This window comes from Camelus dromedarius, chromosome 7 (genome assembly GCF_036321535.1).
Source record: "Camelus dromedarius isolate mCamDro1 chromosome 7, mCamDro1.pat, whole genome shotgun sequence".
NCBI lineage: Eukaryota > Metazoa > Chordata > Mammalia > Artiodactyla > Camelidae > Camelus > Camelus dromedarius.
Window position 1 is genome coordinate 25,214,338 of NC_087442.1, and position 25,907 is coordinate 25,240,244.

Sequence of the window (25,907 nt, forward strand, 5' to 3'; positions counted from 1 at the left end):
TTTTTGATCTTTGTTGGCGGATAAGAACCGTGGAGAGATACTCCCGAGAAAGTGTATGGCCGTGCCAGTGGCTGCCCGTAGTTGTTAGTTCATAAGTCATTCTTTGGCTTTGAAGTCTTATTGTGTCATTGGCCCAAGTAGCAAAAGTCCAGGCAGCTTGACAGTGTACGTTGGGGTCTTCCACCAGGGCTGCTTGTTGATTTTGGCAAACATTTTGTTAGAAGCCTCTATGACCTTTAACAATCACTACTGTCAGCGCTTAAATTTAAGTGAGGACCTTGAAGTTTTTCTTTTTAAAATTTATGGCTACATTTTTGTTCAGAGTGAATTGTGCTAAACTGCTACTGCTATGTTTACCCTTTCCTCCTCTGCCCGTTCTCCTCTTCCCTCAAAATATTGTTAGCTTAGTCACAGATGCCAAGGTCTGCGGAGAAACGAGATTAGTCTTTTCTGCCTTTACTGCTGTCATCCCTACATATAATCAATGTAAGAGTGAGGGCAGTGAGGCGTAGTAATTTAACAGGATACCCTACTTTTAAAAAGTCAGAAACCAAACCGACCCAATACGCTTCTGAGCAAGCTTTATTAAATTCAATTCAAAGGTTTACGTGACAGATAAAAAATGTGCACAGTGACCAAATGTGAGTTAAAAATAAAATTACTGAATTCACTGCTTTTACCACGTAGCTGGTCATAGTGCTAATTTTTAATTGCCATTCATGGTTTTAAAACTTGCCATTTTGATAAAAAAAATTTACTTCACTGATCGCAAAGAAAAATGTTAGTTGTATGACCTTCTGGCATATGCTTTCAGGTTTTAAAATGCATGCCTTATACAATTTTTATATTGTTTAGTTTAATGTGATACCTGGTGACATTACATGCAGCTCAGGGATTGAATCCATCTTATAACAATAGGGAAATTACCCATAACAACACTTGAAACATTCAAGTCCATCAACGTACAGCATGCTCTAAGCTCTTACCTAATTGGCTGTGTTGTCTTTTAGGTCATAATCATATCACCCACCAGCCAGCAGTATCTGGAGTTAACAGTAGTGAGGCTGGTTTTTTTTTTCAATCTGAAGTTTTTCTCTTTCTCTCTCTAAAACAAAACATCAAACATCTGAAACTCATAAGACGTCTTTAAGAATTTCTTAGGAAAAACATGCTGGAAGACAGTGGAACTTGTTTTCACCCAGAAGATTTTTTTTTTCAATGTCATATTTTACACTGATTGCCAACAGATGTGGCAGCCGTACCTCTTTGCTGGGTTGGTCCTTCAGTTCCTAAGCAAAGAGAGAGATGAGTCTCCTCAAGATCGGCGCTGGGAGAAACAACCCTGCCTCTTCCTGGCTCGTGGAAGTCAGTTTTCTTTGGCTTCTTAGCCAGCACTGGTGCAGGGCCAGCGCTGTTTGGACTGCCTACATGAACATATCCTTCCACGTTGGGAATCGCATGTTGTCGGAGTTGGGGGAGACTGGAGCGTTTGGAAGAAGCTCCGCTTTGAAGAGAGTAGCAGGAGTTATCTTGCCACCAGAGGGAAAAACTCAAAATGCATGTAGCCCCAGTACCAGTTTCAGAAAGTCAAAGAACTCAGAGACGTGGCTCGCACTGGTTGAACGGGGAGGTTGTACCTTCACACAAAAGATCAAGGTGGCGGTTGGGAAGGGAGCCAGTGGAGTGATCATCTATAACTTTCCGGGAACTGGCAATCAAGTTTTCCCCATGTCTCATCAGGCTTTTGAAGACATCGTTGTGGTGATGATTGGTAACTTAAGAGGCATGGAGATTCTGCATTTAATTCAAAAGGGAGTTCACGTGACAGCCATGATTGAGGTGGGGAGAAAGCATATCATCTGGATGAATCACTATTTTGTCTCTTTTGTGATTGTCACAACCGCTACCTTAGTGTATTTCATCTTTTACCATATTCGAAGACTTTGGGTAGCAAGGATTCGGAACAGGAGATGGCAGCGATTAACGACCGACCTCAAGCAAGCATTTGGCCAGCTCCAAATTCGGGTCCTCAAAGAGGGGGACGAGGAAGTAAGTCCAAATGGAGATAGCTGCGTAGTTTGCTTTGAACTCTATAAGCCTAATGATACAGTTCGCATTCTGACCTGTAAACATTTTTTCCACAAGAACTGCATTGACCCCTGGATTCTATCCCATGGGACATGCCCCATGTGCAAATGTGACATTCTTAAAGCTTTGGGGATTCAAGTGGATGTTGAAGATGGAACAGAATCTTTGCAAGTTCTAATGTCCAATGAATTGCCTGGTAACCTATTACCTAGTGAAGAAGGCGCAAATAACGAACCTCCTCCAGCAGCAGCAAGGTCAGATAAAGTGACCCACGTGGAGGAGGAGGGGCACCCTGCTTCTCAGACCCACGGCCAGTCTACCTCCGTGGGAGCAGGTGTTCATCCTCCGCCTTGACAGCATGACCTTTGAGGAAGTGGATTAAACCTGTTTGTGAAATCAGGTCCTAAATACTGACAAGCAGTTTATCTGTCTGAAATGTGGTTTTTGTGTCCTTTTTTTGTTACTTCAGTAATTTTCTATATTCTTTGTCAAGCCTCAGAGACTTGACAAGAAAAAAAGAGAAAAGTCTCAGCAGGATTTTTTTCCCCCATTTTTTGCTTTTGCTAGATGTAACTTTTTGTCAGTGTGTGTTACTCCTGAGAATATATGTTTATTTCTATGTGCACATGGATGTTAAACCAAGGAGAAACTTTATTTCCTAATTTTTTGTACCTATCTTGGGCTTTATTTTGGTAAGAAAACTGCTACTTTATTTGCATGTTCTTTATGATACAGAAACTCTCAGTGAAGTTTGAAAAACATAAGTTATCTTTTATATGCTAGGAAGAATAAAATTTATCTTTTGATATTTATAATACAATTCACTAATTTTGAAGTCATTGTACTGTGTTTTTTTCATTCTTGGGATGAGAATTTTGCTGTACAGAATTCTATTACTTTTGACAAACAGTTCTGTTCAAGCAGTTAGTATATCTTATGTGATCTGCAAGTGCACAGTGATAGAAATTTCAAAGGGAAAATACTATCATTCTTTAAGAGAATAGCAACCATTTTAATGCCTGGTTTTGCTTATAGTTGTTAAATGTTCATAATGTATAGAAAGACTTACATGATAAAGAATTCCTATAATATTTAGTCATAGTGTATTTACTTCCCACGCATCCCACCTTACTCCAGTTTATTTTTTTGCAATTAAATAAAACACTTTAAATATGTCAGATTATTTTGGAAGTAAGTACCACAGTGTATACATTATGATGACATCTTGGGATTGTGTTTGTTTGCCAGACACAAATATTTTGAGTGAGTAAATGAATGAATAATTACTATATTTTTTGTAATGTAACTGTTTGTTAATCTGAAAAACTGGGTAGTTTATCCCAATCATGGGAATAATGAGAACTTAATCCTGAAAATTTTCATCCCAAATCACTTTGACAAAATAGAAAATTACAGTTTTTAGCACAGAATTCATTATTGCAGTTTAGCAAACATAAATTTAATAAAGAGCTTTGGACTCTCCAGGGCTGACAGGGATTTGAATTCTTGTGCAACCCTAGAGAGAGATCTATTGAGGAATTTTTGTGAGGTGCTGAGTGCTAACAATAGCGGAATTCAGAGACAGGCAGAAGGGCAGTAGTTGAGTCTAACTGCAATGCCAAGGAAGGTTGTTTAAAGGGGGAAGGGCATTCATCTAAGGCCAGGGAGAATTGAGACACTGCAAAAAACTATGCAGGTGGCCAGGTAGGGGTGATGCCTTGTTTGGTACACACAGGCTTTTTTATACCCAACCGTGGAGAGGTATTTTGACTAGATTAATCCCAAGAGCTTCTCTTTGACAAAGGCTGAGGCTACTGAAAGATTTAGCAGGAACACTGTTTTAAGTGACTTTTTGAGTTTACCCTGGGAGAGTATAGAGTCCTTTCCTGAGGGTCCACAGATCGCATTGAAGAGACAGGACACTGAGGACCCCATGAGAGCCACTCCTGGTAGGATTCCTAAGCTAGAATAAACCACCATTCTCAGACTGGCCACTGTTGACGTCTCTGCCACGCAGGACTGGGAGCTTATAGGGTAGAGTGGCTTCCGCTGGTTGCCCAAGAGAATCACGGGAGCAGTGGAAATGAATGCATCTGGCAGTGCTGACTGTCCCCAGACCCGGGGATCTAGGGGAATGACAGTTCTGTGTACTCTTAGCAAATTCATGTGGGGTGCATGTTCGTGATAGACCCAGCGCTTGAGGAATTTGTTGCTTGCCCTTCACAATGACACTGACATTCTTTCTGTCCTTCCTCTGCACCCTCATTGTTTTCTCCTCTCCTTTCTTTCCCTTCTTACCCTCCCCTTTGCTCATCTTGGTCAACCTTAGACCTCATGTACCCCCATGTGTAAGAAATCAGCATGTATGTACTTTTATATTAGATGTCTCTTGTTATGTGGACATCAAACCTTTAACACAGTGCGCTTGTTGTCTTGATTTGAGAATTTCCAAGGGATGTTCTTTAAAGGATGGTGAGTCTCTGGAGAAGGGGGAGGAAAGGTCGGTGAACTGGGAACCGTCACTGCTGAGTGCCTGTCACGGAGCAGGCAGAGCAGATGAAGGTCTTTTCCATAGCTGTTTGATATGTCAGAACAAAACAGCAGGTTTAATCCCTGTCTTTAGAATGCTGTGAACAGATCAATAAACCCCTTTTACTCTGGGTTTAACAACTAGGATCTGGAAATAGCACTGCTATGTCAAATGTTAGGTATTATTTATTATAGTAGATTTTTACCTACTCTGTGGGCTACACCATTTTCTCTTGTACCTAGTGATGCAAATGTAATTTGCCACAATGACCTGGGACTAAAATGTGAATTGTTTTTGCCCCTAATATCAGTGTCAGAATGGGTTTCCCTTGCATTTCTCCTTTGAATCTATTTTTGTGTTGTCTGGTCATTGATTCCCCATGCTCGCCTTACTAGGTAGGGGTTTGATACTCCTTATAAAAATTAAGCTTTTTTTCCTTATTACTGGGATAAATTGGGTTTAATATTTGCTGTGAAAATGACTTTAAAGCACTTGACCACTGACTGGGTGGTGCTCGAGGAAAATTTATCTATATAGTTCCTTGTGTTATAAGACACACTGCACTTACTCATAGCATCCCTGCCTCTTGCTATGGAATGACTATAGTGCAGTTATCCTATAGAGATGTGATGGCTACAATGTTTACAATAATGTATTTCAAAGGATTTAGTGAGCCAGGGATCTGGCATTTCTGATGGTATTTCAGCTTAGTGTGCAGTTAAACTGTTTTCTCCTTCGATAAAACTCAGTGGTTTTTGAAGCAGCAGGCAGGAATCCGGTGGGAGAAAGGATCCGAGGTTGAAGAAGTATTGAAGTAAAAGAGGAAGCCTTCGCTCACACCTTGATACTGTGAAGGAGTCAGTTTAATAACTCCCTGTTCCTGCTCTGTCATTTTCTGTGAGCCCTGGGTTTTGTATTTTAGAATTTGTTTATTTGGTCTTGTATTTCGTCTTTTTTCTTTTTCTCATGGTCAGTGCTTAGTAATGAAAAATAAGGATTTGGGGTTATTACAGTTACCAATACAGAAATATCTTAAAATACGTACCTGTTTTTCTAAACTGCAAGAACTTTTTGGGGAGAGGAAAGGGGGGTGATATACTTTAGAGAGAGGCTGTCTCGAGGCACAGGTGTTAGTTGTTCCATCACAATTTCTCCATAAAAATTCCCCTTTTCCATAGCTACCCCGCAGCTCACAGCACCTCCCTCCACAAGGATGCTGTCATCTTTGTCAGACCTCCAAGGTTCTTCGAAGATTTCAGCAGCCAATAGGAATGTTCCTTCTCGCTGTTGACGACCAGGGTACCCCTCATGTGGCAACTTCCCTGCATCTGTAACCATTGTCACCACACATCAAATTCTGTCCTTTTTGAAAACTTCCCAACTTTCAGCATCTTTTTTCAGAATTCCCTTTCAGGATTCCTTCGACCTCATTTCCACCACTTGCTCTTGGTTCTCATCCCAGGCAGAGTTTCCCTTGACCATCCATCCCAGCCCATTTCATCTCTTCCAGCCTCAGCCTGGAACCAGTTGTAAGCAATTTTAGTTTTACTCTACAAGTGTGACTCAGTTCCTTGTCTTCCAGATTTCTTCCTATACCATTTGCCTTCCTTGAGTCATCTCTGTTCATTTCTACCAGCTCTTCTCTGTAAAAGTGCTTTATTAATCGCAACTCCTTTCTATATTCGCCACAGAGCAGTATATCTCAGCCTTGATTGCACATCAGAATCACCTGGAGAGCACTGACAATGCCCAGGCTGCCACCCAGGCACCTGAGACCCAGGTGATTCCGATGTGCAGCCGAGACTGAGAGCCACTGCCATAGGCTGTTCCAAGAGCCTGTACCAGGTTCTCAGTTTCATCCTCTGATTCCTTCAGGTTGACTTGTTTTCACTTTCCTGAAAATATTTAGGTAGAAATCTAAATATCAAATTATAAGGGGTTGAATTTCATGGAGAGGAAGTGATAAAGGCTTCTGGGAGTATGAGGGAGTGAATTTCAACTGGCAAAGCAAGGAACACTTAAATAAGGAAATAATATTTACAGTGGAATTAATGGTTTGGGAAGAAGGGCATTCTCATGGAGGAAACAGTGTGAACAGCAGTGCTTTTTTTAAAAAGAAGTTTTGAATATTATGTATAATTTGGTTAAGGAAGTTGAAAGTGAAGACAGGGAATTTTGGAGGCGGTTGCAATAATCCAGGAATTGATAAGGTAAAAATATGAACAGAAACAGTGGTAGGTGACTTGGGTGAGATGAACAGAAGAAGGTAGGTCATGTCCAGGATAATGTTCTTTGATTTCATTTGCTGATAAGAATTTTCTATTTCATTTCTTACTGACCGGAATAATACCAATTTCAAAGCTTGCCTCTACATGTAACCTTCATCTTCCATTTAGCAACGCACAGTGGAAACAGAAAAGGAGGGTATGGGCCAGGAGGAGTTGAGGAAGAGTGAAGAGTCAAGGATGACCCCCTGGTTTCTGGCTTGGGCCAGTAGGAGGTGATGATGTCATTCATTGAGATAGAACACACAGTTAGATGAAGTGAGTTTAGGGTGGAAGGGGCAGTTCAGATTTTTAGTATGCTGAATTTGAGGAGCCCAAAGAACTCCCAAAGAGGTGATGTTTGTTACACAGCTGAAAATATAGGTCTCTACTGATTAAATGAAGTAAATGTAGCAATATAGCAAAAGGCATGGCACATGGTAAGTACTTAATTGTGATTTATCAACAAGGCAGTTCACCCACCATTTACTTTGATAATCGTGGTAATTTATTACTATGTGAAATTTAATGTTGCTATTTTGGATCCCCTGGTTCTGTAGTTTCCCCATTTACAAGACTATGATTTTTTTATTCTCTCAAAAATGCTTGGCAGCCTGAGTGAAGCTGGTGGTTGTGAGAGGAATGACAAGGGTGGTGGTGACAGTAAGAACGACAGTATGCCAGGGTGCCGTTGTATGTACTTAACAGCTGGAAGCCCACTTAATCTGAACAGTAACCCTGAAGTAGGCATTAACGGTGCTCCCATTCTTTAGCTGGGGAAACCGAGACCCAGGGTGGCTGAGTAACTCGCCCAAAGTTAAACATCCAGTATGTGCCAGAGCCTGTGTGTGAACTCGGTCTGTTTCCAGTGATCTTAACCACTACATGAGAGGTAGCTTGAACAGCTGGTTTTTCAGTAAAGGAGAAAGCATTAAGATGAGTGGAAAAGGAAAAGCAAACTCCGGGAATGGACAATTCCTTTTCGGAAGTGCTGATGCTGGAGTTGGTAGTTCTCTCCTGTAACAACTGCAGTCAGGGAGGTTTTTCGTAGCCTTCTCTTCCCCGGATTGTCTCTGCTGTTACGAGGGTTAGAACTAGGTGAGAGGATGACAGCTACAGGAAACGTTGCCACCTGGAAACAGAACTTTCCAGTAGTTGGTCCTGCCTGTAGATAGGTTATTACTGCCTCCGAGATCAGAGACTTTCTCCTCCCTAAGATGTTGGTTGGGGCCCGGATGTCATTTTGATGATGGTGGTGATAGTGGTGGGGGAATTCAAGCTCTGGAAGGGTGATTGGATTTGTACCTTTGAAAATCACATTCTGGAATTAAAAACATCATTGTTACTCCATGCACAGTTGCCATCTGGTGGAAAAACAAGTAAGTACAAGGTAAAACTACAGAATTCTTTCCACAGATATTTACTGGGAGCCGTTACGTGCCAGGAAAATGTAGTTCAAGAGATTTCAGGTTAGTTTTCCTTTGACTTAATAGAGTGTTTGCTTTTAAGATTGATTTACTTTCCAGAAATTTTCTTTTCTCATTTTGGAACTTTGTCTGCTTGTAGGCCCTTGGCTTTTCAAGAGTAAATGACTTGTAATCCTAAAGCCTCGTGCTTTATAAACCTTGCATCTGAAAGGGCAGTAGCTCTTTCCCTGGGCTGCTGATAGTGTTGTGGAAAAATAGAATGATTTGGTCTCTAGAAAGAAATGTGCCTTCTGAGCACCTCACAGCCTTTCTGTGTCAATGTTAGGACATCACCCATCTTCTCAAAGAAGAGTTTCCTGAGATAATATATCTGCAGCAAAGGAGCAGTATTATTTTCCAATACATTGTGTATTATTTTGTACAATAATAAAATCATGCATTTGACTTGTTCTAAATGCATAACAGAAATAATTTAGGTTGATGGAGGGATGGACAGATATGTGAAAGAAAAACTTGAGGAAAATGTTATTTTATAGAATCTAGGTAGGAGGTACGTATCAGAATAAAAGAGATTGCTTGCTGTCGGTTTTAACTTATGATTTCTTCACATTTGATAAAGGAACAGGATTGGTTAAATCAGGGGTTTTCAAACCACTGCAAACTTTTTTCAGTTTTTCTGTATGTTTGGACATTTTCATAAGAAAATGTTGTTGTTACATCATGTTTTTGGATGTCAGGGCAATGTCACATCAGGTTTCTAAAAACATACCCTCTCGTGAACTTCTTGGGGGACCAGGAACAATTCAGGTGCTGACATTGGTCCGCAGATCGCATTGCTTAAATGCTTATTTTACTGTATTTCATACAGTACTCAAAAAACTGTATTGAAAACAGTAATATTCCTATTTCTCCAGCAAGGAAATTGACCCAGAACAGTTCGGTCTCTCAGCTTGTGTCACACCTTGAACTCAAGACTCAGGTCTGATTTCCTTCCTATTTCTGGTACACGATTTCCTAGCTGAGAGGAGGCTGGTGCCGTGGACGTAGGGGTGAGGGAACAGGATTACACCACTGAAGCTGGAACATTGTAAGGCTGGACACAGCACATTTTCTCCCATACAATAAAAATAGGTGATTTTAAGGATTTACTGAGCACTGATATTATGAGACTGCCAAAGTCATGTACTACATTTTAAAAACCTATTTTCCGTAATGAGGGCATACCCTCTACCCCACCCCCCAAAAAAACCCCAACTCTTCATAGAATAGGCAGAACAAGGCAGCCCAATGCAGGAACTTCCAGAATTTTCTATAATTTTCTGTCATACCAGGAAACATGGAATGAAAATAGAGGGAGGTTGAGAGGATGGATTGTAAGGGGATGATATCGTCTTTCATTTTATATATACATATAGAAATTTACAAATCTACATTTACTGTGTCCTAGTTCCCTTTTCCACTGCAAACATGGTCTTTGTTCCCCTTGGAGTCTCAGTCTCAGTGTTATGCAGGTTGGAAGCCCAGCTAGTGCTCAGCGACCTTGCTTCTGTTTCTATCTGTGCTCAGAATGAGTGGCTTGGTAAGTTCTTCAGTTTTGGGTTCTGCAGTTACAGGGTTAAGGAGAATTTGCCTTTGGCTTAGGGAGAGTTAAGCTAATCATTGAGTTGGAAAGTACCCTTAAAGGAAGACTAACGAATCTGCTGTGAGCTGATGTTAGAAGAAAAAAAGTTTTGTAAACATTTTGTAATATTGATGAGAATAGAATGAGTATTTTTCCCCCCCAAAAATAGTTTTATACTTTTAAAATCACATTTATGTTCATCCTCTCAGTTCCTACCTCTGACAACGTGAGAAGCCTTTGATAGTTTAGTGGGTTTAGATTTGCTCTCGGGGCTTTAGATTTGATATAAGGGATTCAGATGTTATAAGGAAGAGTCTTTTGAGGACACCTTACTGAATAAAGGTCTAGATATGTTACTTATATTTTTTTAAAAAGAGTGCTATCAATTTTAAGTTATGATTTAACATTTGATAAAGGAATGGGATTGGTTAAATCAGTGGTTTCTAAACCTTTGGAATTCATGGATCAGTGAAAAAGGCATCAAGATCAAACATAACCTTTTATTTTTTGCCAAGAAAGAGCATTAAGCATTACAACAACAACAAAACCTTACCCACAATTTACTATTAACATTGTATTACAAAGAAGTAACTTGTGCCTACAATTTGTACTATTAAAATATGGAATAAACTTAGCTTTATTAAAATTACGTTGTAATCTTCATGTTCATGTCTTTACATTGAATCAGTGAAAGCTTCATCCCACACTGGTCCAAATACCACCTTTTGGATTTAATCACTTTCCGAAATCCATTACTACTACGAAGACCTCATGATTTTCTTTAAAACTTGAATATTGGATGATACTGGACTCTACAAAGGCTTTAAAGGTGCAACTCTAACAGAGTTGATAGTCTGCTCAGGGGAGAGGTAGAGACGCTGTACAGAATTTGCTCCGACGTGAGGACAGGTGTGTTTCATACCTTCAGAGAGGCTGGAGGTGCTCAGAAGGCACAGAATGAAGACCTGGCATATGCTGTGGGAAGCGTCACAAAGGAGAGAATAACAGGGGTGAATTCTACTTCCTCGTTCTCTTCAGCCTCCCCACTCCCAGCTCTCTCCAGCTCGGTTTAATGGGCCGTAAATTGATCAATCATCACATTTGATTGCATTGTCAGGGCATAAATTTTCACTCTGCTACAGTCTGGCTGTGTGACCTTGGGCAAGTGTCTTTACCTCTCTATGCTTTTTACCTTTAAAATAGATGCTAACACCTACTTTATGTATTTGTGAGGATTTATATATATATATATATATGTGTGTGTGTGTGTGTGTGTGTGTGTATAAAGCCTCTGGAATACATTTTAGCTGTTTCCAAAATACAGCTTTATCATGTGACTCCCTGACTTAAATGTTGGATGGCATTCCATGCTTTTGGGGTAAAGACCAGACACCTTTCCAGGGCTTACAAAGCCTGCCCCTTCTCGCCAGTCTCTTCTCATACGTCTAGAGCCTCATTCCCTTCACTGAAGCCCTCTGAGACCATCTGTGTCCCTCCCGCTCCACTGTCCCTCGGTTCCCCCTCATATCCCAACTAATTCCTCTGGGTCTCCATACCTCATCTCCTCAGGGAAACCTTTGTGCCTTCCTCAAATAGATTCAAAACCTTGGTACAAACTCATGGTGCCAGAGATGCTCAGCGGTATTGATCAAGCCGCAGTCATTTTAGTTTGTGTAGTTATTTGTTTCTTCTACCATAATTTCTGTGAGGGCAGCAACCCCATGTCATTTTGCTCACTAGTAAATTCCCGGCACTGAGCACACTGCCCAGCACGTGGTATGTTTTGATAAATATTTATGGAATAAACGGATGAGGTATGGGGGAGGAAACTTATGGAGAGTGTCAAAGGTTAAACAAGTGTTTCCCTTTATTGGCACAGAAAATATGTTCTCGGGAGCAGTGGAAGAGAAGGCTGGGAAAGGTAGGTTGAGGGAGACTTGGATGAAAAGACTGGCGCAATATGGTGCCCACAGGGAATCCACTGACTGGCTCTGGGCATGAGAAATGACCTGATAAGAAATACTGCTGTTAGTACCAGGAAATGAGGAATTATTGGGTATCTAGTAAGACTAAATTCATCGTTGTTACAAAAAACTTGATCATGAATTTTTAACACCTGCAAAACAGTTTAAAAAACTGTCTGTTTCTCTACGGACAGCATAGATTAAGAGAATTATCAGACAACATTTTATTTGGCATTACTAAGGAGAAGAAAGCATCTCGTGTAAGTGGGGCTTTTGTACCTTCTCAGCTTTTTCCTGGCTGAACACACGTTGGCAGTCTTCCCAGGAACCATCTCACGGACAGCCACAATGATTTGGCAAGCAGATAATGTTTTTCTCATCATCGTACAATCCTTCTGAATCGAAGAAGCAATGCATGTTTCAGATCAAAAGCAATATGTGCACAATAAGTACTCCTTTGGAAAAGTGTATTTGAAGTTTTATTTGGACAGCTGAGCAGACTTACCCTTTGCAGATACAGCTTCTTGTTGTAGTCACCACATTTCAATTTTGTCATTAGTTCACCATGACTTTGCTAAGATATTCAGTGGTTTCTTTGGCCTGTAAGCCGAGCAGGTGAATGGAAAGGGTGGCAACTGTTGGTTCTCCAAGGACCCACGTACAAGTTACAGCCCACTGAAATGTGGAGAAATGTAGCACGTGTCATATGTTAGTTTTCTGATGTCAGATTCCTAACAGGTCCCCTGTCGTACTGAATCGGTTGGGTGCTCCGTGGCATTTCCACAGGAAGGTCACTGATTGGTGATTCCACGGGAGTTGGCCAGCCCCCAACAGAATATATGGCTCTGGGGGTGAACCCTCGGTAGAAGTGGGGTGCAGTGGGGTAAAGGAGTGGGAAAGAAAAATTGAGTAAAGGAATGTTGCTTTGGGATTCTAAAGGCCGAGATTGTCTCTGTTCTCCCGATAACTTTGTGATCTTGGGCTTGTCACTTAAATTCTTAGCCTAATCCTCTAATCTGTAAAAGAGACTGATAATGGAGAAGGCACAGGGTGATGATGAGGACAAAAGGAGATGATATGTGAAGAGCTCTGGTGAGACAGCGTATCTGCTCATCAGTGAGCGAGTTAATATACTAAGCTCCTGTGGCTGCTCCTGCGCCAACATGGTGCCCTGCTGTACGTTTGCCAGATAGAATCTCATTGAAGATCCTGGACCCCCCACCCTAGGCTTGGAGATAAGTGCCTAGGACCAGCCTCTGCACGTGGCCACACTTGACCTGCCTTTAACTTGATAACTATTGTGAAAGGATACAGTATTAAGATAGTTGATACCTAAGGAGACTAAATCCATCACTGTTACCATTTCATAACTGATAACACCTGAAAATTAAAAACTCTCATTTCTGTAAGAACAGGACAGATGGAGAATTAGACAATATTTTTCAGACAACATACATCTTAATTTCCTCACAAAACTAGTTCTCTGTGACATAACTCATTGTGCTTTCTTCTTCCCCCTTCGCCCTGAGATGTCTTTCCTTCTTCCATTCATACAGACAAGGTCCACATCTTACACTTCTTCTTCTGTAAACGTGTAACTGAAAATCAGTAAACTTTACTGGTTAATTATTTAAATTATGCAGGTGAATGGATGGGGGAATTAAATTATTAGTTTAACCTTCAAACTAGTTATTCCCTCCTCATTCTCTCCTTCAGTGAATATTTTCCAAGTATTTGCTATGTGTTTGGCTTGTTCTACTGGGTACCACAGATACAGCAGGGAATGAAAAAGTCTTTGGCTTTGTGGAACTTACTGTCTAGTGAGTTAAAAAATAAGGTGGTAATAGAATTTGCAATGAACGATTACGATTACAAGGTGACCTTAAAGGAAAAGAAGAGGTTCTAAGATTGTGTATAAACAACGCAGGATATGGCTGGTTCATGGTGACTGGGGGAGGAATCACTGAGGGTCGGCTGAGTGGGGATCAGAAGAGCTACTCAGATCATTTGATGACGGTGAGGTGGACAGTGTGAAGTTTTTGAAAGGCCAGTGGAGGTGGAGTGTGGAGATTGAGTGAGAGAGAGGTTTGTAATGAAGCCAGGGAGGTAGGTAGTTTGGGGTTGTAGAACCTCAGAGGCCTTGCTGATGATTTTGCTGGGAAGTCAATGAAGAACTTTTAAGCTGGAGAAGAATTTAAATGACCACTTAAAAAAAAAAAAAAGATTAACTTGATACCAATGAGAGGATATGTTGGGGAGAAATGAAAGTCAGGAAGATGTCTAAGGCAGGAAGACCAGTTCAGAGGCTGTTACCCTTTGCCAGGTGAGTCACAGCGAGAGGCACAGAGAACTTTGGTGGGGACGGGAAGAGGGGGGTTCGGGGTTGAGTGGGTAGGATCAGCAGGATTTAGTGACAAGCTGTATGTTGGGAAATAGACATGGAGGTGATGGAGAAGCTGAAAAGGGTTTCCAGGTCTCTCCTGGAGGGAGAGAGGCATCTGATACTCACTGAAGTGGGCAGGCAGGCAGGAGGCCCAGCAAAGAAAGGGAAAAGTCGTGAATCCATTTGAAATTTAAGTTTAGAGTGTCAGTGGGACATGTCAGGAGAGCCATTGGGTGGTTATTGGAGATCCAAGTGTGTAGCTTGAGTGAGATTCGGCGGGTTTGGCAGGTGAATAATGGATCACACTTTGTGATGGTGTTGGGCTTGGGAGCGTGTGCAAAGTGGCGGGCCCAGGCCCAACCACTGGTGGACGGGGTGCACTCCTAAAGAGGACCCGGGGAGGAAGCACAGCCTTCTTATGATGGCAGGCTTTCCTTTCCTTTATCCTCCCCATCGAAGGCCGGGAGAACTATTTCTTATTCCTGCTTTCAGGTCATTGCTCTTCCTCCCTCATCCAAAATCTCCTTTGCTTTCTAGAGCACATTCCTATCAACTATTACCACTTCTTACGCTTCCAGCTTTTCAGTGTTTATTCATCTCCTGGTACCTCTCCCACAGACCTCTGTGTCTTAGGAAACCTGTGATCTAGGCGCCCAGCTAATTGTCTTCTTCAGCCTTGAGAATTCAGTGTCTATAGAGTCATCACTTTTTCCAATAAATCTTTATTGAGCTCGTACTTTGGGGCAGGCTCTGGATTAGGCCCTGGGTTCCCTGGAAAACAAAACAAACTGTCTGCTGTGTTGACGCTTATCTTATATTCCAGGGTGACTTACAATAAATGCATATCTTATGGTGCTGTGTGCGAAAAAGAAAAATAGAGCGAGATAGACAGGTATGGTGATGAATGGAGGGAGGGGACGGGCTTCCTCTGGGGAAATGAACGTACTGACACTCGTGTGAGGCACGAGAGTGAACCGTGCAGATATCTGAATGTATCATCTATTGCTATGTAACAAGTTATCCCAAAGCATAGCAGCTTAAAACAACAAATCCATGTTACCTCACACCTTCTCAGGATTAGGCATCTGGGAGAAGCTTAGCTGGACGTGCTTGCCTAGGGTCTCTCCTGAAGTTGCAGTTGAACCTGAAGAATTTGCTTTCCAGCCCCTCCCGTCATTCTGGGAGGACTGCAGACCTCAGTTCCTTGAGGGCTGTTGGACTGAGGACCTCGGTTCCTGGCCTCACAGTGACTTGCTTCCCCCGCAGGCGAGTGATGGGAGAGAGCAGGGCAGTCTTCTACCAACTCATCCCAGCAGGGACCTGGAATCACTGTTTTCTGTCGTCCTTTCCTTAAGCTGCCTCTTTACTGACTTGTCCCCCGCGTTGCCTGCCTGCCTGTCATTTCCCAGTCCGGCTTTCTGCCTGCCTCTCTCTTTCCTTTTCATTCAAGCTTCCTGGAAGAATAGCGTATACCTTCTGCCTTAACTTTATTACGACCTGCCCTCTTCTCTTCTGGGGGGTCAACTGCCACTCTTCACGGCTCCACAAATCTCTGCGGGAGGAGTTGACCCGGTGGTGGGAAGGACAGTCACATCTCTGCTTATTTGAGCTGACTGCTTTTGTGGTGCCTGATTCCTTCTCTCATGACATCTCCCCTGCTGACTGCTAACATGTCATGTTTTTCCTTCTTCTCTGACCGTGCACGACCGGCTTCCCCGGTATCCAGTCTCTGCCAACCTTGTAAGGGGAGGTGTTCCGTCGGGTTTTGTTCTTCACTCTGTTCTCACTATAGTTGGCCTTCAAAACTGGCCTCTACCAAAACTGAACTAATAACCCATGACCAATGCCCCCCGACACCCACCGCCATTTACAGACACCACACACACACACACACACACACACACACACACACACACACATGCACGTGTTCTACCTGTATTCTTTAATTATTTTTGGTTAGTGGAATCCAGGCACCTCAGTAAAAACCCTGAATCATCATAGTTTTTTTTTCCCACCCATACACATTCAGTAAATCACCACAATGTGTTAACTCCATAAATCACCACAATATATTAATTCTGTCTCCCAGCTCGCTCTCTGTAGCCCATGACCTTTGCCCTAGATCAGACCCTGACTGTTTTTCGCCTGGTCTGCTGTTCTCTCTGCTGACTGATACCCCTGTCTCTGTTCTGGCCGCTTGTCATCCACCCTTGATGCTGCCACCAGTTATTTGTCTAAATCATGCTTCTGAGTGTTTGGGCACCTTGGTGACACAGCCATCATCGACTCCCGACCTTCAGGCGGAGCTCAGATTCCTTGCTTGGCGCACACTGCACTTGGCCATGTGGTCTCTGTGGGTCTGGTTGGCAAAACTTTTGCTCCCTTCACCCTTATAGTAATATTCCTGAGGTATAAAAATTCTTAACCTTTCCCTCAAAAGGCCGTGTGATTTTATGCTCCTGTGCTTTTTACCTCTGCTCTTTTATTTTCCTGAAATGTGTTTTCTTCTCCCTTTTCCGCTTTCACTCAACCCACAGGTCATGCAGGTCACGGGTCCCTTGTCTCTGTCCTGTGCCCCCCCCACCTTCCCCATCCTCGCCCCCAGACCACAGAGCTGATGGCCTCCTCTTCTTTCCCTCCCTTTGCGCAGGTCTCTGTGATTGCTCTCGCCCGCTTCTGTTTTGCTGTGTACCCTCCCCTTCAGGTGGCATGAGCTGTTTGAGGGCAGGATCATTGGCTCATTTGTCTCCGTGTCCCCCAACACTTAGCCAAATGTCTACCATGTTGCTACCACTTAGTGAATGTTGATTAAATAATATGTCATTGGACTGAGTCAGCATGGCTTTAAGTGTGGTTTCATAGAGGAAATTAAGACTCCCCAGAACATAAATTCATCAGTGCTCTGGCTTCAAAAATGCTGTTTGGTTACCTGGTAGAATCTAGCATTGACTGTTAAGTAGAAGATGTTGAAAAAAATGAAATGCCTTCCCACTTAGAGTATTAGATATCAAGTAATTAAAAGTTTTTTTCTGAAGCCAGTCTTAAGGTATTCATGTTGTGCCTTAAAAACATCTTGCTGTTTCAGCTGTAGATGACTAACAAATTTTTAAAAATTGTTGGTTTCAACTTCAAATGTTTTCCCATAGAAATAACATTCCATGCAGCATTTCAGTATTTCTGCGTCAGGGTGCAATCTGCAGACAAACCACAGGATAAATGAACAGGGAAAATTTACTGTCAGCAATGAGGGATTGGCTACAACGGGCAAGGAAAACAATACAGGAGCAGCAGATAATAGCGAGCTCGGCACCCAGTGGAGGAACAAGTGCAGGAAGGGTCCCCACTCTCTGCTTCCCAGAGGCTGGGATCCAGACCTCCTTGGAGAAGTTGTGGGGTGTCCTACTGGATGGCCGCACCCCTAGGACTCATGGGAGCCTGCCTCCTGTGGTGCCGCACTGCAGAATGGCTGGGAATCTGCCAGGAGTGGTGGCAGTCTGCAGAGAAGCTGCCCCAAGGACTGGTGCCACGTGCCCCCAAGCGTAAGAACAAGGAGGAAGAGCCCTTATTCCTCCAACGCCCCCCCGCCCCTTACCCTCTAAAACCAAGCTAGCTGCCGGAGGCTGGGCCACGGGAAGGTGGCACTGGGAACAAATCGACTGGCAACCAGCACAGCCCGCCCCCTTTGACTACGGAGCCTCCATATGTTCCCGTTTAACAAGCCATAGCGATCACGGCAATTAGAAAAACATTATGATTGTGTAACACTTATCTTGAATTCTAGTGCCCAGTGAGAATAGTGCAGTTAGAGGAAGATGAGAACTGAGATGGAGACACCCCTATGTGCTTTGAGGTAGTTAATGATGTTTTTAGATAAAATATGCTATTAAATATCTTAATTTCGTTTCCCTTGATCTAAATAAATTAAAGGCACTATTCTTATACCCGTGACTTAAGAATTAATTAGTCTTGGCTTAGAAGCAGAAAGTGTGAGTCTTTCCTACAGTGAGTATTGAGCCACAGCTGGTCACAAGAGAGGCAGCATCATATGTCTGTGTGATACATGTTTGCCTAATGCAGAATTCACAACCCTAGTGCAGAACGTTGGTCAACCAGAAGCTCTTAGAGCCCGGAATCCTCTGGCCATTTGGCAAAGATAAGAAATAGTATTTTGTGTGACTGGTTTGAAAAAAGGAGAAATATGTTGTAGGGGAAAGATTTGGGACCAGGAAGCTAAGATGCCAGTCAGCGGGACGAATGAGGCCACTTTGCCTATAACATGCATGCTGTCTGCCCCCAGGGAGTAACAGAGAACAGGGAGTGGGAGCATAATTTGGGAGTACCTCAGTATCATGAGTCAGTTCTTAGGGACAAAGGTGACATGAATTTTTGGTCCATAAGCCTTAGTAACAGATATAACTTACAGGGGTTGTGTTAAATAGTCCTATAGGCTCTTCTGGAAGAATTTTTGGTCATTATAGGAAGCAAACAGGAATCCAAGCAACTTCCTATGATGCACAGAGGATTCTTGAGAATGTTATTGACAGAACAGATATTTAATGAATCCTGACAGATGTTTGTTGATATGTCTGTGACTTAGAAGAAAGGAGAGATTTAAGGCCAAGTTTGATGTCTGTTGCACAGTGTGACCTTATTACTTATTATTACCCAACTCTGCCTACCTGTTTCCCAAGTGTGTCTCTCCATGGTTGTCATTGTTTGTGTTTTGTTTCTTACCTGGTATTAGTGGACAGCTAGAAGCTTCTTAGAGACTTTGCTTTTCTGTCATAGATTCTTCCCAGCTGTAAGAAGTGTGTGAGAAGTTGGGGGACTGGTGAAGTCAAAGGTGGGGCAGGTGTACCCCCCAGCAGTGGAGTAGTTTTGATTAAGTTACACCCCATGTGTATCGACTTGGACACTAGACTTACCACACTGTTGGCCTTCAGATCCTCAAACACTAAGGGACCTTCTCCTCACTGAAGAACTCACCAGAACTCCCAAGTACAGGCAGGGAAGTTGGGTTCACATCTCCTTCGAGCTACCTTCTCAGACAACTCTTAAAGGCTTCAGCTATGGCGTTGCCTGTGCCCTTCCGGTGGGGAGCGTGTAGGTCAAGGTTGGATCAGCTTACAGGCTCCTCAATGCTCATTATTGTCTCTCCTAAACATTTCAGCCTTTTAGGAGGTGATACGGGGCCTCTATTGTGTCATTAGTCCTCATTGTGTTATAATATATGCGGATCATGGTAGAGTATTTGTTATCCTAACTCTTAGATTGCTAAAATCAGATGGTATTAGTGTCCCTGCCTAATTGTCAGTGGGTTTTTGTGTTTTGTTTCTGTTTTTCTCAGGTTTTTCTGAAGAGTGATCGAGTGGCCAGGATGGTTCAGAGCGGAGGATGTTCTGCCAATGACTTCAGAGAAGTGTTTAAGAAAAACATAGAAAAACGTGTGCGGAGTTTGCCAGAAATCGATGGCTTGAGCAAAGAGACAGTGCTGAGCTCGTGGATAGCCAAGTATGACGCCATTTACAGGGGGGAAGAAGACTTGTGTAAACAGCCCAACAGAATGGCCCTGAGCGCTGTTTCTGAACTTATTCTGAGCAAGGAGCAACTCTATGAAATGTTTCAGCAGATTCTGGGTGTGAAAAAGCTAGAGCACCAGCTTCTTTACAATGCCTGTCAGGTGAGTGGCCTCTGATACGCCCCATTGCCCTGTGTGACTCACAGAAGGAACCCCAAGTGTTTACAAGCCTGGGAGGATGTTCTCTGCTTTCTCTAATCACGTTGTTTGAAAGACTGAGTGACATTGAATTTTAATAAGTCAAATAATGGTATTTGGAAGAAGCTTTGAAAAAATTATTTGACGGAGGGAGAAGAATATCTGTACATTTTATTCCCTAAGTGTCTGTTCCCATGTGCCCTATTTTAGAACATCAGATTTGTGCCTTTGGGGCATGTGTGGGACTTGCCCTGAATAGTAAAGTGAAAATCATCTGTTATCTGAAGAAGATTACAATTGGCAATTTATAATAGGCATTCCTCAGTGCAAAATAATTTTTCATAAATATCTGATGCTCATCTTCAGAGTTTTATAGAAGTGACTGAAATTTCAAAATTTTTTTCTTTAACCCAGACAGATAGAAATGAATTGAAGATGATTGCTAAACTATGTAATTTAGAGGTGACAGAGTAAATAATACATTTTCTCTTCAGTTGTTATTCTTATCACACATATGAACAATTGAATAAAATATCATAGACCCTGTGATTTGTATTCCTAAATGTATTCATAAATTCTAAATGTATTCCTTCCATATTCCTATTTTATTTGCCTTTTTAGAGGTATAAATTATTTAACTATGCCCTAATGTACAATTTAAATTGACCAAATTCTGGTGTTTTAAAATTCAAGTGTTCATTAAGAGTCTTACTTCTATAATGTACATATGTTTACATTTATTTTTAATCTTTTTGCAAATCTGCTTCTCAGTTTCTGCATTCTACGTGAATCATTTACTTTGCATTGCTAACTTGTGAATCATTTCCAATGAATAAATTAACAGAGTTAATTAATAGTAACGCAAGGTGGAACCTTAACCCGGTAAACAGCCCATGCATTCACTATCATTGTTTTCCCTGTGCTATTAAATCAGGTGGTGGTTTGATAATATTGGGGAATGACTCTGAAACCAAAATCTTCCATTGTAAAGGAAACACAATTGGCACTTTGTGTTTTTAATGAAATAGTATCTCACTTATCTAGTTAAATATTAATGAACACAATTTAGTAGTAAAATTCAGATTCAGACATTCAGTAGATGTTTATTGAGTATTCAAGTCAAAAACTTTGCTGGGTGTTAGGGAAACCAACCTGAACAAAATTAAATATTTATATGCTGAAGTCTAAATAGAGCAGATAAACCTCTAAAATGAGTTATTACAAATGCATTGGAATTTATACTGAATGTTACAGGGTCATAAAATAAATTCCTTTGTACCTATTAGTTTGTTTCTTAACTCAGAATGTTTTAAAAATAATCTTTCACTTATTTATTAAGATCATTTCTACAGCAAGGGTCTTGTCCCCCTGGTTTCTGTCTTCTATAATTTGGAACATGTTCTAACTCAAATCTCCATCTGTAATAATGGATTTATTTTTCTTTTTAGTTCTATCAATATTAGCCTCATGTATGTTGATGCTTTGTTAGTTTCACACGCATTTAGCATCATTGTGTCTTTTTGTGGAACTAACTCCTTTATCATTATGTGAAGTCCTTCCTTGTCCCTGATAATCTCTTTTTTTTTTTTTTTTTGAAGCCTACCGTCTTTAATAAAGCTGCTTCAGCTTTCTTTGTTTTGATTGGGGTTAGCATGGTATCTTTCCCCATCTGTTTACTTTTAACCTATCTGATTCTTTGTTTAAAGCGGATTTCTTGTAGACCACACATATTAACTCTTGGTTTTCGGTTTTCTAATCCAGTTGACGATCTCTGTCTTTTAACGGGTGCATTTAGACCATTCTATTTAAAGTTACGTAGTTGGATCAAATTCTACAGTCTTTGTAAGTGCTGTCACTATTTTGCACTTGTTCTTTGTCTCCCCTTCTTTTTCTGCCCTAATTTTAATCGAACATTTTATATGATTCTATTTTATATCCTCTTTTAATGTACTTTTTTTTTTTAATCTAACCATTGCTTTTCCTCCCCTCTTCCTGCCAGGTCCACACGGAGATCCTTCTTGGATCCCAGCCTGAGAGCATGTAGAGGGTGACGGGAAGAAAGCCCAGTAAAGGGTAGAAGCCCCCTTATAATTGCGACCCCAGGAGTTTCTCACTCACTACACTCTGCTTCTAGTAATGTGTCCAAATTACAACTCAAATAAGTGTCCTGTATTAATGACCTCCTTTGACTTCTGCTTCAAATGCAGCATCTTTTTGTTTTGCCTGTGTCACCAGATTTTGGGTTAGTGATTTGCCCTGAAACCTCAGATCCCTGACGAGTCGAGAAAAGTCATTGATTTTCACCTTGTGCAACTCTTTATTGTAAGGACAGGAATGATGACTTCCAAGCTCTTTACATACCTGAGCTGAAACTGGAATTCTCTTCAGTTCTGAGATTTGAAAGAAGAGCTTGAGGATTTTTGGATTAACTTAAAAACAAAAAAGAAATGACAAAAATACTCAAATAAGGCAAGAGCTTTTTTTTTTTTTTTTTTTTTTGAGTAACAACCATTTTACAGAAATTATGAAAATGGATTGTTAAGAAAATCAGCTGAGGTTCTTTTTTTTTCCCTCCAGGGCCTGTATTGTTGTCTTCTAACAGACTTTAACAAAGAAAAGTGACAGAAAACACAGAAAATCTCCTGCCTTTTATAGGAGAGAGATGGTCAGAGAAGAGGAATATAGTAGAACAGGGCTTGGGGAGTGGAGAGCCAGAGCTGCTGGCACCTGGCTCCAGCTGTATGTCTGTGAAGAGGAAAGGCTCTGAGACTCTCGCTAACTCTGATATTCTTGCTTCTGTATTTGTTTTCCCTTGTCTGGTCCCTTGTTTTTGCCAACAGTGTTCTCCTAGGAAATCTCAAAAATGTGTTGTTGTTTCAGGGTCAAAAGCTCAGGATAGAAAGCTGTTCTGCTGAGACGTGCAGGACGGCACCGGCCAGACAGCCGGCCCCTGGGGACCTGGGAAGGAAAGGACATGAATGAGGAGGGAGCAGTGGCAGGGCTGCCACCTGAAGCCCACAGGAGCCTCACGTGGTTTTGTACCCCTGGTCTCAGAGCTGTAGGGTTGGCATCCGGGATGGAAAGATGGGAGGCTGTCTTCTGAAGAAGCATAGATGTTTATATTACTTCCAGTCAGAGCCAGGAACTTACTAATTTCAAAATTACGGCATAAAGGAAACTCTCAAAGCACTAATTTAGAAGACAGCAAATATCACAATTACGTTATGAAATCTGGGAAAATTGACAGAAATTATTTACGTGTTTTCAGAAAGACAGAGCGTAAGACCAACTATGTATGCCAGACCAGTTGTTGTGTTATTAAAACCACCTGTCTGGACTTTGGATTCTTTAGCTTGAGAATAATGTGTCTGCATTGGTGCACATTCATAGAACAAAATATTAAGAAAAAAGATGGAAAAAAATGCAAAGTGTCCAACATAAAATGAGCAACATAACGATACCAGAACCTGAAATTGTTAACCACCATTTACTTGAATAATATTCAGAAAATTCTAATATTCTGATACTAGAGGATACAGTAAAGTAACAGGGGTGGGAGAAGCCCAGTCTGTCAACAGAAAGTTTAATTTCAGAAAAGCTTTAAGGAAATGCAGTGAATTTCAAGTACATACAATTATACTTTTAGAGAAATGAAGGTAGTTGATATTAAAGCTATGTGTTTCATAGACTTAATAAGAATAATTTTTATTTCACATATTTTTTAATGAAAATACCATTACTTCAGTGGTACCAATAATAAACCAGCCTTCTTTCCTTGAACAGAAATTAAATATTTTTCCCATTTTTTATTAAAGTATAGTTGATTTACAATGTCATATTAGTTTCTGGTGTACAACATAGTAATTCAGTTATATATATTTATATATATATATATACACACATATTATTTTTCATTGCAGATTACTACAAGCCATTGAATATAGTTCCCTGTTCTATACCGTAGGACCTTCTTGTACATAGTAGGTTGCATCTATGAACCCCAGACTCCCAGTTTATCCCTTCATTCCCACTCCCCCCCCATAACCATAAGTTTATTTTCTATGTCTGTGAGTCTGTTTCTGTTTTGTAAATAAGTTCATTTGTGTCAGTTTTTAGATTCCACATATAAGCAATATCATATGATATTTGTCTTTCTCTGACTGACTTACTTAGCTTAGTATGATAATCTCTAGGTCCATCCATTTTGCTGGAAATGGCATTATTTCATTCCTTTTTATGGCTAAGTAGTATTCCATTGTGTATATATATCACATTTTCTTTATCCATTCATCTGTCAGTGGACATTTAGGTTGCTTCCATCTCTTGGCTATTGTAGAAATGAATTATTTTTTAAAGATTATTTTAAAATATGACAAAGGATAATTTTAAGTGTGTTCAAATCAATTCACTAACACTTTCTCCATAATTATGTAAGCATTATAGATAGGAACAGAGACATGAGACCTAGTTATTTGCTGGTTTTAATTAAAAAAAAAAAAAAGCAGTGTTGTCAGTGCTGCAGTGGTGGCGTGGTAAGGCCCTGGCTCCGCCTTCTTGAGGTTGAGGAGATGCAGTACTGGGAGGACTGTACAGTCTTCAGGCGTGTTGTGAAGAGGTTCATCAGAACCAGAAGATGCTATTCTGGGCAGAGGGATGAACATGTGCCGAGTTTGGAAGAGTGAAGCAGCGTGGCATTTGGGGGGAGCTGCTGGTACAAGGAGGGGTCTGAGCTGTGGTGTGAGATGACATTAGCACATGTGGGTAAGGCTGCTGTAGACTGTACAGACACACAGTCCTCAGTGACCAGAGTCTGAGCAGTGGAAGATAGGGTACCATATATACTCCTATCATTCTCCTCCTTTTACCTCTATGTTTATATTTTAATAGGATTAATTAACTGAATTTTACAGCCATCTCAATCCTGATCTTTTCTGCCAAAAGCAATCTCCATTAATCTTTCATGATCTCATTCCATTAACTGAAGAAAATCTCACCCATGTTTACCCAAGAGTCAAGCAAAGTTAACAGAAATCTTCCTCTGTAAATAATGGCCTCCTCCCCGCACCAAATTCCTCCTATTCTGAAGACTGTAGGAACTGTGTTAAGTAGTAACACAGAACCGTTTGGGTGTTCATAAGGAGTAAGCAGGAGTATTTATGATAAGGTTAAACAGTATAGTGTTTGTCTAGGAATCTTAAAGAAATCAGCAAACACAAGTGTCTGTGTTTCCTGCCCCCTCACTCCAAGGGTCTTCTTCCCCTGGAAGTGCAGGAACCATGAGGCATTCTGTTCTGAAGACCGCATCCAAGATGTGTAAAAGGGAAAGAGGGGGAGAAATGTGAACCCTCAGAAGAAAGTGGTGTCTGCTTTCACTGCTGTCATCTTTTTTTCTCAGCTAGTAGCTTGTGATTGATGATACATTTTAACATAATTCGTCTACTTTGGCAGAAATATAAAAGCACATTCTACAGACACAGTTACATTTGATAACAAAACTTACTTTCAAAATAAGAAAATAAAGCCGTGGAAATGACTGTTCACAAGATATGTCTTTCCTGTGTGTGTAATTTTAAATCTCAGAATGCTTAAGGAGACTATTCAACTGATTGTCATTAGATGGCAGTTGTTATTTTTAGGATACAGCAAGGAGAAACTGAAGCCCTTAAGACTGATTAGATTTTATAATACCTGACTTTTGAAATTCTGGAATTAATAAGTGGAATAGCCATAAAATTTATATACACGTTCACCTCTTTTTAAAATAAGTGTATTATGCTATAAGTTAGAGGAATCTGATTTCAGTTAAATTAATTTGAATCTGACTGGTAATATTGAATCAATTTTCCCTGTAAAAATTAAATTTTTATGATGTGTGAATATAATTTTAATATAGTAATTCAAATTATAGCTTTTA

General features: G+C 41.0%; 2 protein-coding genes across 9 annotated transcripts in view; both read left to right on the forward strand.

Moving 5' to 3' along the window:
• Nucleotides 1-25,907, forward strand: part of CADPS2 (calcium dependent secretion activator 2) — a 449,325-nt gene that overhangs the window by 135,519 nt on the left and 287,899 nt on the right. For all 8 annotated transcript variants that reach the window (XM_064487396.1, XM_064487392.1, XM_064487395.1 and 5 more), the window contains exon 3: nucleotides 19,625-19,957. In XM_064487396.1, coding sequence (XP_064343466.1) covers nucleotides 19,625-19,957 — 333 coding nt within the window. The remainder of the gene's footprint in view (nucleotides 1-19,624; nucleotides 19,958-25,907) is intronic.
• RNF133 (ring finger protein 133) lies at nucleotides 1,306-2,442 on the forward strand. The gene has a single exon (XM_010975685.2). The coding sequence runs from the start codon at nucleotides 1,306-1,308 to the stop codon at nucleotides 2,440-2,442; it is 1,137 nt and encodes a 378-aa protein (XP_010973987.2).

Bases quoted from the DNA above. Each gene is read 5' to 3' on its own strand.
- RNF133 (XM_010975685.2), top strand. From the start codon at position 1,306: ATGAGTCTCCTCAAGATCGGCGCTGGGAGAAACAACCCTGCCTCTTCC.